Consider the following 16,002-nt stretch of genomic DNA (forward strand, 5'->3'; position numbering starts at 1 on the left):
ATGATCCCCCTCTCATTTCTGATTTTGTTTATTTGCATCCTCACTCTTTTTTTCTTTGTCAGTCTTGTAGTGGCCCATCAACTTTATTGACTTTCTCGAAGAACCAACTTTTGGTTTTATTGATTCTTTCTATTGTTCTTTTTTTCTCCCATTCATTTAACTCTGCTTTAATCTTTGCTATTTCTCTTCTTCAATTTACTTTGGGGTTAGTTTGCTGTTCTTTTTCAAGTTCCTACAGGTGAGCAGTTACATCCTCAGTTTTTGCTTTCTCTTCTTTTTTAATATAGGCATTTAGGGCAATAAATTTCCCTCTCAGCACAGCCTTTGCCACATCCCATAAGTTCTGATACGTAGTATTCTCATTTTCATTTGTCTCCAGATAGCTAGTGATTTCTCTAGTAATTTCTTCCTTTGACCCACTGGTTGTTGAAGAATGTGTTATTTAATCTCCATATATTTGTGACTGTGTTCTCTGGTGGTTATTGAGATCCAGCTTCATTCCAGTGTGATCAGAGAAAGTGCTTTGAATAATTTCAATGTTTTTTAATTTTTAAAGCTTTGTTTTATGCCCCAGCATATGATCTATCCTGGAGAATGTTCAATGAGTGCTAGAGAAGAATGAATATCCTGGTGTTTTGGGGGTGCAGTGACTTATATATGTCTGTTAGGTCTACTTCATTTATCAAGTTGTTTAACTTCTCTGTTTCCTTGTTGATCTTCTGCCTGGTTGTTCTATCTATAGAGAAGAGTGGTGTTTTGAAGTCTCCTACTATTATTGTTGAAACATCTATTGCTCCCTCTAGTTTTGCCAATGTCTGTCTCATGTACTTTGGAGCTCCTTGATTGGGAGAATATACATTTATGATTGTTATATCTTCTTGGTGTATTGTCCCTTTAATTAGTATATAGTGTCCTTCTTTGTCTCTTATGATGTCTTTACATTTAAAATTTATTTTGTCCGATATTAGTATAGCTTGGTTACAACTTGTGTGGCACATCTTTTTCCAACCTTTCACTTTCAATCTATTTATATCCTTGTGTCTAAAATGAGTCTCTTTTAAGTAGCATGTAGCTGGATTATATTTCTTAATCCATTTTGCAATCTGTATCTTTTAATTGGCAAGTTTAGTCCGTTAACATACAAAGTTATTACTGAAAAGTCATTTCTTGAATCCACCATCTTATCCTTTGGATTTTATTTGTCAGATCTATATATTTTTTTCCCTCTTTCTCTTTTTATCCTTTAAGTTACCCTTACTGGGACTCTTCAATTCTGTCCTCTCCTCAAGACCTCCCTCTCTTGTCTTCTTTTTTCAACTGGCAGAACTCCCCTTAGTATTTCTTGTAGGGCCAGTCTCTTATTGACAGATTCTCTCAGGATTTGTTTGTCTGTGATAATTTTAAACTCTCCCTCAGTTTTGAAGGACAGTTTGGCTGGGTACAGAATTCTTGGCTGGAAGTCTTTCTCTTTCAGGATCTTAAATATATCATACCACTGCCTTCTTGCCTCCATAGTGCCACTTGAGTAGTCTGAACTCAGTCTTTTGTGATATCTGTTGTATGTAGTAGACTGTTTTTTCCTGCCACTTTCAGGGTTTTCTTTCTCTTCAACATTTGACATACTAATTAGTATGTGTCTTGGAGAAGGCCTATTTGGATTTATTCTAGTTGAAGTTCTTTGGGCTTCTTTGATTTGAGTATTTATTTTTTTTTTATAAAGGTTGGGAAGTTTTCCCCCATTATATCCTCTACGAATCTTCTTTACTCTTCTCATCTCCTTCTGGGACACTAGTGATTCTTATGTTTGTGTGCTTTTTTGTCCACCATTTCCCTGAGAGCCAATTCAAAATTTTCCATCTTTCTTGCCATTTATTCTTTTGTGAGTTCAAAATTAATTGTCCTGTGCTTTAGTTCACTTATTCCCTCTTTTGCCTCTTCATATCTTCTGTTGTGTGCCTCTAGTATATTTTTTATTTTCTCTACAGTATCTTTCATCTCTGTGATATCGGCTATTTTTCTATTCATTCTTTCAAATTCTTCTTTATGCTCTTCTAGTCTCTTCTTGTTCTCCTTTGTGTCATTAGCCATCCCACTGATTTGATTTAGTAGAGTTATGTGAACATCTTTGATTAGTTATTCCAAAGTCTGTGTCTCCTCCGGTATTTTAGTTTGGTGCTTAGGCTGGGCTCTGTCTGCATTGCGATATGCTTAATGATCTTCTGTTGCCTTCAAGGCATGTAAAGATCTTGAAAGGTTTACTTGGGAAATTGATTTCCTTCTGTAGTCTAAAGCTTTGTATTTGTGGGATGGATGTAGAGTAGGATGTGAGGGAAAACAGTGCAGTAACTGGTTATAGTGCAGGTGTGTGCACAGGCCAGGGACTCTCCGCTAGTGCTTACTGGTGTAGGGTGCAGGTCACAAGATTGTGGACATGCAGTGAGGGAGCTGAGGGCATGGAGTGCAGCTCAGGCAGGCCTTGGAGTGCAGGAGTAGGGCGTGGTGTGGGGACATAGAGGTAGGGCATGGTAGGAGGCAGAGGGGTTGCTGAGCAGCTGTCCTGGGGCTGGTATGTGGGCAGGATGTGGGTGGGCATGTGACGCATGTGGGGTGCATGGCACAGAAGGGGCACAAGGAGGTTGGTGTGAGGGTGTATCTTTGCGCAGGGGATGGGTCCAGGGGTCCAGGATGTGGATGTGTGAGTGTGTAAAGATGGGGCACAGGTCACGGAGTTGGGGGGATGTGTGTCAGGGGTGGGTGATGATGGATGGGCAGGGCCCTGATGTTGGTACAGGGGTGGGGTGGGGTAGGGGTTCCTGCGTGTGCAGGGAGGAGGCTGTGGCACAAATGTACCCGAGAGCAACTGCCAGGTGTGGGAGAAGGGCACTTTGTGCCGTGGGGTGGGGCAAGGGTGGGGGCAGAGGGTTGGGGTGCAGGGGTCAAGCAGTTCATGCACAGATATGTGGGTGCCCAGCAAGGAGGAGGTGGGTGTGCTGGTGTGTGGGTCTGGGGGCAGGGCCCTGGTGCCTGGTGTGTGTGGGTTTGGGGGGCAGGGCCCTGGTGTGGGTGCGGAGGCGGGGTCCTAGTGTGCTTCCGTGCAGAGCTCAGGGGCAGTGGAGTGGGATTGTGCTTGCGTGGGCTGGGGGTGGGTGTGGCCCATATGCGCAGGTCTACACCTGTCCGGAGCTGAGGGGGCGTGGCATCAGTGGGCACATGCGCACATCTGAGGCTGGAAGCTGAAGTGCGCCTGCGCAGAGCTGGAGGGAGGGGCTGGGCGCAACTGAGCGAGTGTGTGGGCTGGGGCGGGTAGGAAGGTATATAGGTCACCTGCAGGGGGCAGGGAGGGGGAGGTGGGTGTCGAGGGGCTGGAGACAGGTACAGGGGTTTCGAGAGGGGCGGGGCGAGATGCCCTTGCGGAGTAGTGGTGGGGGTGGGCTGGGATAGGCTTGTGCGCAGGCGCAGGGTTGGGGCGGGGCTGGGGGCGGGGCCCAGGGGCTGGGGGCGGGGTCCAGGGGCGGGGGCGGGGTCCAAGGGCTGGGGGCGGGGTGGGGCGGGTCGTGGGGCTGCTCAGGAGAGGGTCACTCTGGAGAGGGTCACACGTCAGGGGCCGCGGCCTGGCTCCCTTCCCGGTCCCGCCTCCCGCCCGGGCCTCCTGTGGGCTCCGTGCTCGGCCTTAGGCTGTCTACACCCGCGGGCCGGCCCGGGTCTCTGCTCTCAGTTCCTCAGCCTCTGCAACCGGGGCCGCCGGTGGGGCAGAGACCCTCCTGGCCACTCCCACCTGGAGCTGCCTCCAGACACCCTCCTGTCCCTTCTCTGGCCGTGCCCTGGAGCAGGGCGGACTCGCCTCCTACTCCGCCGTCTTCCCACTTTTCAGTCATTTGAATATTTTTTAGCACTGCTTTGAGTTAAGTTTACTGTTGCATCTGCATCGCCTTTGCAGAATTAAATTCTTGTGTTTTAAGCAGAATATTCTAACAAACTGAGAAGCCTTACTGTGGTAAATCTTTCTAAAATGTAGTGGGCTCAAAAAAAACCCCACATTTCGCCTGTGCACGTGTGGTGCACTGAATACACTTGAGCATGTCTGTTTAATGAGGGCTACAGTCCTGACTGACGCATCAATCTAATTATGGCCTTAGAATTGGCTGCTGAGAAGACTGCGCTACATCTGCCTACACTCTGAGCCTGCCGCTTTGGCGTGTATTTGTGTGTGTGTTTTAGGTAAACCCTACAAAAGTGCTGTGTACATTTATTTAAAAAAATACTTTTGAGCACCTCCTCCTAAAATGTGCAAGGTCGCTGCAAGAGGTGATTAAATGATTTCTGTTTACTGTTTAACCGTCCGCATTGTGGATACTCCAGGTTTCTGGGTTCAGGGTCTTCCCTCACCCAGCAGTAGCACAAATGAGCCTACAGTCCTGTCTGGAGACCAGGTGCCTGTTTTGGTGGGTGTGCAGCGACGTCGTATGTGTGAAAAGCGGGCGCCGAGATCGGAGCTGGGATGTTGACACTCTTGCTTGGGGTCTCTCTCCTGCTTACGTCTAGTGCACGGCAGGTTGGGAAGCTCGAGTCTCAAATGCTGCCTCCTTTCACTGGAAAGATAGTGTTCTAGTTTGCCAGCTGCCGGAATGCAATATACCGGAAATGGAATGGCTTTTTAAAAGGGGAATTTAATAAGTTGCTAGTTTACAGTTCAAAGGCCAAGAAAATATCCCAATGAAAACAAGTCTATAGAAATGTCCAATCTAAGGCATCCAGGGAAAGATTCCTTGGCTCAAGAAGGCTGATGAAGTTCAGGGTTTCTCTTTCAAGTGAAAAGGCACATGGCAAACACAGTCAGGGCTTCTTTCTCTCATCTGGGAGGGCACATGGCGAGTATGGCATCATCTGCTAGCTTCTTCTCCTGGCTTCCTGTTTCATGAAGCTCCCCGGGAGGCATTTTCCTTCTTCATGGCCAAAGGTCGCTGGCTCGTGGACTCTGCTTTCTGGTGCTGCAGCATTCCCTGCTCTCTCTGAATCTCTTTCATTCTCCAAAATGTTTCCTCTTTTATAGGGCTCCAGAAACTTATCAAGACCCACCCAAATGGGTGGAGACATGTCGTCACCTAATCCAGTTTAACAACCACTATTGATTAAATTACATCTCCAGGGAGATGATCTGATTATAGTTTCAAATATACAGTATTGAAGAGGGATTATTCTGCGTTTATGAAATGGAATTTAGATTAAAACATGCCTTTTCTAGGGGACATACATCTTTTCAAACCAGCACAGATCTGTAAGAAAGAGTGAATTGCCACCCAAAATGGCCTTGATTTTGAGACTCTGTCATGTTACTTCCTGAACAGACGTGTAATGTCAAGTGATAGGTTTGAGTCCAGAGTGAAATACTGTTGCGCCTGCCCGAGCGTGGCTTTCAGTCCTTGTTGAGAGATGTCTTGAGGCCTCACCTGTGAGATCTCCACGTCGGTGGTCACAGCAGCCGCTGTCTCCAGCGGGATGAAAAGCATCACCCTCAGGGCTCCAGTGACAGAGGAGCGTGGGGTGGCCTCTGGCCAGGGCTCGAACCTCTGACCTCAGGTGTGTTCTGACAGCATTTCCCACGCTCAGAGGCAGAGCTGCTGTGGTGGGGGAAAGCATACGCCCAGCCCAGGCCCCCCAGCTCACTGAGCCCTGGTGGAGGGTTCCTTCCAGCCGCCCGCGCGTGGGAGCCCACGGCTCGGCACGGAGCATCCCCACCGGCTCTCACCCGGCCCGAGGCATGGAGCGTGCAGCGCCGTGGGGTTTGCTCGGCCCTGCCCTGGGCCTGTGCTCTGCGGCTGCCAGCCCCGGGCCTGCGGGGCGGTGGTGGCCAGTCGGGGGCTAATTGTGCTGGGTGCCTGGCCCCGGCCTGCAGGGTGGCAGTGGCTGGTCGGGGGCTGACCGTGCTGGCCGCCCTGACCTCTGGGAGGCGACCGCGACAGTGCTGGCTCTGTTCACTGTTTCAGGCTCGATGGACGCGGTGCTGGCCTCGCTGAGGCGTGCTGAACCCCCCTGGCCCGCCGCCCCGGCCCACGGCCCGCTCAGCCACCCCCTCCTGGCCGCCATCCGGCAGGGGGTCAAGCTCAAGCACATCCACCCGGAGGCCGGCCGCAGCCGCAGCAGGACACCACCCAGCACCCTTGAGACGAGCCTGCGCGCCGCCCTGCAGAGGATCCGGAGCGTGGCCACGGACGTGGAGGATGGGGACCAGGAGCAGGACCCGGGCGAGTGGGGCCACTAGGCCTGGGGGGGCCACAGGGCTGAGGGGACAGCCACGTCCCCGGCCATGGTCAGTGGTCAGGAGGGGATGGGGGATGGCACATCCCCAGCCATGGTCAGTGGTTAGGAGAGCACGGGGGGACAGCCACATCCCCGGCCACAGTTAGGAGGGGACAGGGGGACAGCCACATCCCCAGCCGCGGTCAGTAGTCAGGAGGGGATGTGGGCGGCCACATCTCTGGCCACAGTTAGGAGGGGACAGGGGGATGGCCACATCCCTGGCCACGGTCAGTGGTCAGGAGGGGATGGGGACAGCCACGTCCCTGGCCGTGGCAGGCTGTGGCTGGGATCGCTGCCCAGTGCCTGCTGTCCCCCATGGCCGGTCACTCCGGTCGCCAGCCGGGTGTTGTAGGCGACCTGGTCCTGCTGCTGTGCGAGCTCCGCCCCCTGAGGCGCCAGGGCTGGAGTGCGGCGTTTCAACAGCAGGGATCAGAATAAAGTGCTTATATTCAGGAAGCATTTTTAATATCCAAGGGGAATTTATTTTGTGTTTCATGCACTGTAATCTTATAATAAAGAACTAGTTACAGTGCTGCGCTGTCCTGGATGAGGAGATGGACTCATGCAACAGTCGGCCGCCCTTCAGCTTCCAGGGTTGCCCCGCAGGCCGGGGCGGCCGCGTTCTGACATCTCTGCCCAGCGGGGACCGAGGGGGTTCAGGACCGCAGGCCCACGCGGGTGGTTGCCCCCCTCCCGCCTTCATGTCAAGGTTGGGACAGGGGACCAGTGCCTGGCGCCCCCGCAGCCTCTGCTGCACCGCCCCCCTGCCGTGTCGCCTGCCTCCCACTTCTCCCGCGCGCTCCCCGCTGAGTGTCCCCCCCGCCTGTCGTTCCTGGCTCCCACGGGACGGAACGAATCTGCCTCCTATGTCCCCACAGGGAAGTCCTCTTACCCACCTGTCCCCTGGCTCTGGGCGCCCCCCGTGAGGGCCCAGCTGGCACAGCGGGGGGTCTGGGCCCCTGACTGCTCCTAGACGGCTCGGCTGGTCACTGCCCACAGGCGTGTCCCCTGCCCTGCTGTCAGGGTGCACAGTCCACGGCCTGAGCACGAGGCACCCTGGCTCTCCATCCCCACTGCCACCATGCCCTGCAGGCAGCCCGCTGGCCGTAGTGTCAGGGCCCAGAGGCGGGCTGGGGGCTGCACGCCGCCCCTTCCCCTCCAGGGGGCTGTGCCCGCCTCCCTCCCTTCCTCGGGGGCTGTGCCCATCCACCCGCCCCCTCAGGCCAGGTGCAGCCGCAGACATCTCTCTATGCAGAATTTTATGCGGTAAACTCAGCCTGCTGGGCTTTCCTTTGCCTGCAACAAGCACAGTTACTGTTAAGTGTCACCATGTGAAAGGGCTCCAAGTTCCACTTTGCCTCCGTTAGGCCCCAGGTTTCACAGGTGCAGAAAGCGAGCCCGTCCAGGCAACGGCTCATGCAGGGGATGTCCAAACCAGGAGACCCCATTCGGACACCAAAAGTACAGGTCCTGGCCTGTTCTAGTTTGCTAGCTGCCGGAATGCAACACACCAGAGGCGGATTGGCTTTTTTTTTTTTAACATGGGCAGGCACCGGGAATCGAACCTGGGTCCTCTGGCATGGCAGGCAAGCATTCTTGCCTGCTGAGCCACCACGGCCTGCCCTGGATTGGCTTTTAATAAAAGGGGATTTATTGTGTTAGTTCTTCAGAGGAAAGGCAGCTGACTTTCCACTGAGGTTCTTTCTTACGCGGGAAGGCACAGGATGATCTCTGCTGGCCTTCTCTCCAGGCCTCTGGGTTCCAACAACTTTCCCTGGGGTGATTCCTTTCTGCATCTCCAAAGGCCTGGGCTGAGCTGCGAGTGCTGAGATGAGCTGTGCTGAGCTGCTTGGGCTGTGCTACGTTGAGTCTCTCATTTAAGCACCAGCCAATTAAGTCAAACGTCATTCATTGCAGCAGACATGCCTCCTAGCCGACTGCAGATGTAATCAGCAACAGATGAGGTTCACGTACCATCAGCTCATGTCCACAGCAACAGAACTAGGCACCGTCTCCTGGCCAAGTTGACACATGACCCTAGCTACCCCATGGCCCTAAACCTCCCAGGCAGCACACCTGGTTTGACATGGATGAAAGGTTTCAGCCCTGCGGCACGTGGCTTAAGAGAACCCCAGCTAAAAGAAATGGGGCCAGGAGTGGGCCATGACAGCGGAGGGCAGGGGGAGCCAGCCCGGGTGGGGACTGGGCTGAAGTCGCAGGCCACCTGCTTTGCACAGAGTCTGCCCTTCCTCGCCAGAACAAGCAGCACAGCCAGTCTCTTGACTGACCATCCATAAATCTCCACCGTAGGTTTTTTTTAAGGAAAGTGGGTGGGAAGCATTGAGGTCTTCAGAGAAAAGCAGAAGGAACTGGAAGTTGTGTTTTTACTGATGAACCCCTTTACCTTTCCCTATAAAGGGGTTCCCACTGCTCTCAGCTCTCAGGCCACTGCACATGGAGGCAGCTTGCCCGACACAGGATCCCCCCATCTCCTCACCCCTGAGTGCACAGGGTCCCCTCCCAGTTCCTCACCCCCAACTGCACGGGGTCCTCTCCGAGCTCCTCCCCCTCCCCCCAACTGCACGGGGTCCTCTCTGAGCTCCTCCCCCTCCCTCCAAGTGCACGGGGTCCTCTCTGAGCTCCTCCCCCTCCCTCCAAGTGCACGGGGTCCTCTCTGAGCTCCTCCCCCTCCCTCCAAGTGCATGGGGTCCGCTCTGAGCACCTCACTCCTCCTTCCAGTGCACGGGGCTCCCCAGCCCACAGTGCCGTGGCCGAGAGCGTTGGCCTCGGCTGCCGTGGGACATGGGGCTGGGCATGGGGATGGCTCCTCCACAGCTGCTTTCTTCACAGACATCTCTACTATCAGGACCCACAGTGGCTCCTGCAAAGGACTCGGTGCTCCTAGCAGAGTCGCCTGAGCTGTGCCACCTGACCAGAGAGTCGTGAGGTTTCTCCTAGATTAACCAGACCCTCGTGGACAGAAGTGCAGACCTGCTGAGACCAAGTCGAAGGCGTCTGGGATCCTATGTCCATGTCCTGGGCAGCGGCGGGCCAGGGCTGACAGGTGAGGGGCTGGCCTGGGCTGAAACCCCTTTATCCCCCCACTGTGCGGCCAGCAGGGGGACCACGTGGGGGTCTGGGGGAGGCAAGGCTGGCACTGGGCAACCCCAGTCACCATGACGGCGCCCGCGGCCTCCCTCCATGCTCCCCGTCAGGCCCACCCCGCCAGCCCTGTGCCCCCAGCCAGGGCTCTGCTAGGCCTGGGGGTCTCCCCGAAAGGCCCGCCACCCCTGGTCATCGGCCTTCAGAGGTGGTCTCAGCGGGTGCGGGAGCCACCGGATGGGACTCACCTGCACCCAGGTGACATCGCGCGGCCCTGCCCCTCCCCTCAGGCTGCCGGCTTACACCCCTACCCAGCAGGGAGATGCTCTAACCTCCAGAGAAGAGTTTTCTAGAACTGGATCTTCTCGGAGGTGGTTCTCAAAGGAGAAGAGAATCTCAGAGCTGCCCAGAGGTGTCCAGGAACGTGTGGGGCAGGGATTCAAATCACCCTGCCCTGACCGGTCAGTGTCCCCAGCACTGACTGCCCACAACCTGGCCACAGGGAGGGCCATGGCTGGGTCCCTTCCGGCAGGCATGGAGAAGGCACAGGCAGGGCTTGGCAGGTGAAGGCCGGGCTTGGCCAGCTCCCCTACTGGCCTGGGCCTCAAACCACTGCAAGGTCCAGCCCTCAAGTGCAGCCCGGGGTGGCCAGGGGCAGCCAGGAGCTCTGGGCCATGGGCCGCTTGCCTGGGGGACAAGAGGCCCCAGGTCAGAGACCCCCAGGCACATGCCCTGCTGGGCTAGGGGCTTCCGACCAGCCCCTCCCCACCCCACAGCCCCTGAGGCAATCCTTTCCCACTGGCGCTGGGTCCAATCTCTGCCCAAATGAGTCAGTACAACAAAGATGCTACACAATTCAACAGTGGACCCCTGAACTCTGGGGTTTGATTAAAACGCTAAATTCTGTACACATGTTCAACTGAACAAACATTTATTCAGCACCTACTCTGTGCAGACCCTGTGTGCAGCACCCCTCACCTGCGCCCACAGCGGGCAGTGCCCTGTTCCAACATGAAACCACACGGCAGAGCATGTCACAACCGCACAGCCGGGGTGCTGGGGTACAAGCAAGTCCCGCGAGGGGACACCTGCCCACCACCAGCGTGTTCTCTTTCTCCGGGTGAGTCCCCACCGAGCAGCCGTGGAACAACATCTCTCTATCTATGGGAAGAGGTGTCACCTCCAGGCCCCCAGGGCTGGCCCAGGAGGACATTCAAATACTCAGCACTCATCATTAAAAAGAGCAAAATGGCCTGGTGTGAAGGGTTAGAAAATACACTGTCCTGCTCGTACAGTTGCAGCAGCTCTTAAGAAAGATACAAATGTCCCTGCGGCGACGGCACAAACGTTTAAGGTAGACCGAGTTCTGGATTCCTGAGTCAGCGTCTTCCAGTTGTCCACAGCCCCCCGGGCCAGAGCGGCGAGGGGAGGTCTCTGTCTGGAGAGGAGTGAGTGGACGGCACGACTGGTGTGGGGACGTGACGTGTGTGCCGGGGGCCAGAGCACGCCTGCGAGGAGGCCCGTGTCCTCCCGTGTCACGCATGGGGACGGCCACGCGCTGCGCCCTAGTGGTCGGCGCCCAGCTCAGAGAGGCCGCGGCGGAGGTCGTGGAGGTCGTCGAGCCTCCCATCCAGCACGTCCAGGAAACTCCTGAGCTCGCCCTTGAGGTGGTGCTGGCGGAAGCGGCTCTCCTCCATGTCCGACCTCAGCGCCTGGACCTTGTCCTCCAAGGTCTGGTTCTCCCGCTCGGCCGCCTGGAGCAAACCGGGAGCAGGTCAGGAAAGCGGAGCGAGTGGCGGTGTCCGCCGAGACCCGCTATGGCCAAGCCTGACGTTCCCCACGTTCACCACGGGCCTGAGACCCCCGGGGACGTGTGCCCATCCTCACGCCCCGTGAGCCTGTGGCCAGAGGTGCTGGGCCGGACGCGGCGGGTGAGTGACTCCTGCCGGTGGCCCGGGTCCTGCCTGCTCCAGGCAGGCCACACGGCCCCACCTGGCTGGAGGACCCAAAGCCCAGCACCAAACCCGATCCTAAGTGACTTTTCCAAAGGGCCCCAGAGGCGGCCTGAAATTCCAGCAAGAGGCATTTTCCGGCGCAGCTTCAATGGTCAGCAGAGGCCCCTCCAGTCCCACGGTGAGGGCAACAAACTGAGATCACACTCAGGATGACCCGTCCCCACGAGGCGTCCTGCACAGTCGGGCCCCCGGGATGTGTGGTGCATGCCCTGAGGCCATGTCTGAGCCCCGCGCCCCTCCTCCCCCATCCCGCGCCCCCCTCCCCCAGACCTTCTCCCCAATGCCGCGCTCCCCCTTGGGACTGAGAGCAGCTGGGGTACTTGGTTGGAGGCTCCCGTGAGCCTCTGCGCGCCCGACTGGAGTCGGGAGGTGGAAATGCCCACGGGGAGGGTCTGTCCAGGGTCCCAGCCCCTGTCACGGCCTCTGCAGGCCGTGGGCACCTGAGGGGGGGAGGAGCAAAAGGCCGAGGCAGCGGCTGTTGCAGGTGTCGCGGGGCCCAGGGGCGGTGGGGGCTGAGGTCCCCGTACCTCCAACTTCTCTGACACATACTCGCACTCTGACACGAGCTGAGGGATGATCTCACTTTGCTTCCGGAGGTCCTTCAGCTCCTGCAGGGGACGGAATTTGGAAAAGAAACGTGAAAGCAAGTCAGATACAGCGTGCTCTCGGAACCACCGCCTGTGCTGCGTGGCAAGTGATAAGGGGCCGCGGTTCCCCCTTGGCAGGCACCAGGCCAGGGGAAGGGCCCCCTAAGGGCTGCACCATGTCCCCCAAAAGCCAGGTGGCAGTCCTCACCCTGCCCCTGTGCACATGACCTTGTGCGGAAACGGTCACTGCAGGTGGAATTAGTTAAACTTAAATAAGGTTTTCCAGGAGTCGGTGGCCCTGAATCCTCTCTGATGGGTTCCATGTAGGAAGAGGGACATTTGGACACAGACGTGGGGGTGTGGGGGTGCCTGTGATGGCCGAAGCAGAGGACAAAGAACTGCAGCTCCAAGCCGAGGCATGCCAAGGAGGAACGGCACACGCCAGGGGCTGGGAGGAGGCATGGAAGGTTCCAGAGGGAGCAGGGCCTGGAATGTGGGCTTCTGGCTTCCTCAACTGTGAGACAATAAATGCCTGCTGTTTTCAGCCACTCAGTGTGGCCCTTTCTTAGGGCCGCCCCAGGGAACTGAGACAGATGCATTATCTCATGGGGCCACACATCACCAAAGAGAGGCAGGCAGCCTGTGATTCCTAAATTCCTATCTGTGTTCCTGCAGATGGGGAAACTGAGGCTTAGAGACATCTGGCAAATTGCCATGGTTCACAGCATCTGTGAACGTGGCTGTCCAGTCCCCCTGAAAATAAATGGCTGCAGTAATTGCTCAGCAAAATGCAACTTCTGATGATAGATGAGGTGTGGGTTTCCTGACCGCTTTGTAAAATGTTCAGCTCCCTCCCGGGCCTGACAGTCTGACTGTGCAGGGGATGTAATGAGGAGGGCATAGGGCGGGCTGGGCCCTGCCCCGGGTTTCTGAGCCCCGTGGACACCTGGCTCTGCCTCCAAGCTAAGGCCCAGCAGCTGCCAGCGCTGGGTCACAAGTGCCACAGCCACTGGCCACATCCATGGTGGAGACCAGCCAAGGCACTGCTTCTCCGTGACTCACCGTCTCCTTTTCTCTCAGCTCTGACTCCAGTTCCTCGATTCTTTTCTCCAGCTGGATGTTCTTCTCCTTCTCTCTGTTAATCTCGCTGCACTGCTCTTCCAGTGCATCGACCTTTAAGAAACATCACACGCTGAGGCGGGGACACTGAGCGCCTTCAGTGATTAAGCAGAGGCCACGCGGTTCCGCTATGTCCACCTCGTCATAAACCACACACTGGCCCTCCTGTGAATGTTTCCCCCCTGCGGGGGCTGTGACTGGCCTGCCCACAGGGCCTGTGCCACCTAATGCGGCACAGCCTAATTGGGAACAAGCCCAGCTGAAGCCAGGACCCTCTGGGCTCCTGTTTCCTCCCAGCTCCGGGGTGGAAACTCTTGGTTTGCTTCACGGACCGCTCACGACAGGGGTGGACATGCCCTGCGCCTACCTGCTTCTCCCCAGCATGACTTTTCACATCATCTGAATTGGGTCCCGAGTGACGCTGCTTCATCTCAAGGCTGGAAGCCAGCGGGGCAGGGAGTGGGTGACTGGGGGGCAGTGGTCGCCAAGCGGGAAGCACAGGCAGCACAGAAGGGACCTGACCGCTGGCTCCCTCCCAAGAGAGGCAGAGGGGCAGGCGCCACGCCAGGCCCAGACCGCCTCCCCATCAGCAGGTGGACGCATGTGTGGGGAGGGCCGGGTGAGGTGCAGGGACCCAGGCACCCACAGGAGGAGGGGGCCGGGCAGCCCCAGGAGAGGCGCTGGGTGGTTGCTGCAGGATCGCCTCTGGAGGGGGCCGCACCCACCCCCAGGGCCTGAACCCCACCACAGGGGCAGTGGACGCTCTCTGCCCCCAGCCCTGGAAGCAGGGCCCCAGCACCACCCGGGCAGTGCCTGCTTCGTGGTGCCCTCTGCTTCTTGCACCAGATACCAGAGCAAGCAGCTCAGCTCTAGGCTGGAAAAGGAGGAGTGGGGTCCCTGCGGCAGGCAGCTCTGCCTGGCCTTGGAGAGGACCCTAGATGCTGCCCCCGGCCTGGGGCCACACTGCCAGCATGTAGGGTGTTTAAGCAGAAAACTCAGGAAGGCTTGAGAAGGTGCCACAAAAGCACCCGCGTGCATCAGCGCCTAAGGCCCGGTGTGAAGGGGCCAGGGAGGGTGACAGCTCATTCACCGATGTGCTGCCCCAGACCTGCGCCTGCAGGGCAGCCCCAGCACGGCGGGCACAGACAGCACGCAAGGGGGTCCCTGGCACCCCACACCCCTGCGCAGCCCGGCCCGAGGACAAGGCTTGGGCACCTGGGGAGGCTGCAGTGTGCGAACAAATCCCAACCTGTGCATTCCCGTGAGGCTGTCATCCCCCTCCAGGCCGCGCTCCTCCCCCACCCTCCCTGTTAGAAATAATGCTGGCGGGAAGCAGGGTTCTGGGCCACCTCTCCTCACGGGTCCCTGAGCCCCTTTTCTCTCTGCCCGCAGACCCTCTGCGCCCCCCCTTCCACCTGAGGTCCCCAAACCCCAGAAAATGACACCTGGAATAAAGGGCCGCCTACTCGGGGCGCGGGGACTGGGGATGGGGAGCTGGAGGGCGAGCTTTTGGCGTCAGAACTGAGAGCTCTGCTTTCCACCAGCAGCAACAGGACAACTTGGTTCCGCAAAGACAATCCATCAGTTATGTACAGGGCTGCGGCCCTACCCGGGTCAGCGGGGTGGGGGCGGGGGCGAAGGCGGCCTGCAGCTCCGGGGGGGGGCGGGGTGCAGATTGAGGGGGCGGAAGCGGCCCGTGGTCCCGGGGGTGGGGGGGGTTGGTGGGGTAGGCAGCCTGCGGCCCCCAGGGGGGAGGCCTGGGGGAGGGAGCAGCCTGCGGCCTCGGGGTGGGGTTTGGGGGGGAAGCGGCCCGGGCGCCCCGCCCACCTTGCTCCGGAGCCGGGCGCTGTTGTCGCGGCCGCTGCAGAAGCGCCGCCTCCACTGCTCGGCGCTGGCGGCCGCCTCCTGCAGGGCGGCGGCCAGGCGCGCGTTGCTCTCCCGCAGGCTCTGCAGCTCCACCTCCCACTTCTTCACGTTGGCGGCGCTGCGGGGGCGCGGCGGTGACCCGGGGCACCAGCCTCCCGCCTGGGCGCCCCCCTTCCCTGGGGCCCTTGAGGAGGGGTCGTTCCGGGGCAGAGTCGGGGCTGGGCGCGCGGGCCGCAGGGGTGCCACCCGGGCCGCCGAAGCCCCAGCTCCTTCCCGGGCGCCCCAGGCCCCTGGGCCCCAGCCCGGCCCCCCGAACCCAGGGCCTCCCCCGCTGAGGTCCCAGGGTGACAGCGGCGCCCACGTCGGGCTGGGACACGTCCAGGCCGAGGCTGCGGCCACTGTCTGCACCGCAGGCCCAGCGCGCCTCGCTAAAGGCTTTCCTTCCTTTATTCTTATTTTTTTTTTAATAAATGCAAATGCATCTGAACGATCTGTTATCTTTCACCGCACAGCCTCAGGGGCCTACGAATGTGATTGGAAAAGACAGACTTAAAAAGAAAAAGGAAAAGGTTATCTGATAAATTTCGGGGTGGATGGCTGAGAATTTAAGCTGATTTAGGGAAGGGCTGCGTGCCCACTCCTGTAACTCACTTGTTCGTTAAACTGGGCTTTTAAAACATTTATTTCAGGGGTGAAACATTTCCACCCTGGCTGCCTACTGCCACTTCAGCAACCGAAAACAGCTTCCCAGGATCCCTGCCGAGAGGTGGCCAGCCAGGGGTCAGCCCTTAGAAGGGCCTGCGAGGAGCCGGGGCGGAGGGCAGCTCACCCGGTCTGGGGTCACCTTCCTGGACGCCCCAGGCCCACCCCAGGAGGAGGCTCCACACAGTGGCCGGGCTGAGCAGGGCGTGGGCGCCAGGGCTCTGGGGACCCTGCAGAGGAATGGGTGGCTGGCAGCCTCCAGGGGCTTCTGCAGAGCGGTCACCCGCAGCCTTGAGGGACAGGCCGGAAGTGGG

The 16,002-nt window shown here is 57.7% G+C and overlaps 2 protein-coding genes across 6 annotated transcripts in view; one reads left to right on the plus strand and one right to left on the minus strand.

The window, feature by feature from the left end:
• WHAMM (WASP homolog associated with actin, golgi membranes and microtubules) overlaps positions 1–6,844 on the plus strand; it is a 32,989-nt gene extending 26,145 nt beyond the window's left edge. The window contains exon 11 of the mRNA XM_077122332.1: positions 5,985–6,844. Within this exon, the coding sequence (XP_076978447.1) occupies positions 5,985–6,259 (275 nt within the window). The 3' untranslated portion in view covers positions 6,260–6,844. The remainder of the gene's footprint in view (positions 1–5,984) is intronic.
• Positions 6,845–10,313: 3,469 nt separating this feature from the next.
• Positions 10,314–16,002, minus strand: part of HOMER2 (homer scaffold protein 2) — an 84,851-nt gene continuing 79,162 nt past the window's right edge. For all 5 annotated transcript variants that reach the window (XM_077124316.1, XM_077124317.1, XM_077124318.1 and 2 more), the window contains exons 6-9: positions 14,948–15,104; positions 13,064–13,174; positions 11,942–12,022; positions 10,314–11,153 (exon numbers count right to left, since the gene is read on the minus strand). In XM_077124316.1, the coding sequence (XP_076980431.1) occupies positions 10,965–11,153; positions 11,942–12,022; positions 13,064–13,174; positions 14,948–15,104 (538 nt within the window). In that variant the 3' untranslated portion in view covers positions 10,314–10,964. The remainder of the gene's footprint in view (positions 11,154–11,941; positions 12,023–13,063; positions 13,175–14,947; positions 15,105–16,002) is intronic.

The sequence above is a fragment of the Tamandua tetradactyla genome, chromosome 12 (genome assembly GCF_023851605.1).
Source record: "Tamandua tetradactyla isolate mTamTet1 chromosome 12, mTamTet1.pri, whole genome shotgun sequence".
Lineage (NCBI taxonomy): Eukaryota > Metazoa > Chordata > Mammalia > Pilosa > Myrmecophagidae > Tamandua > Tamandua tetradactyla.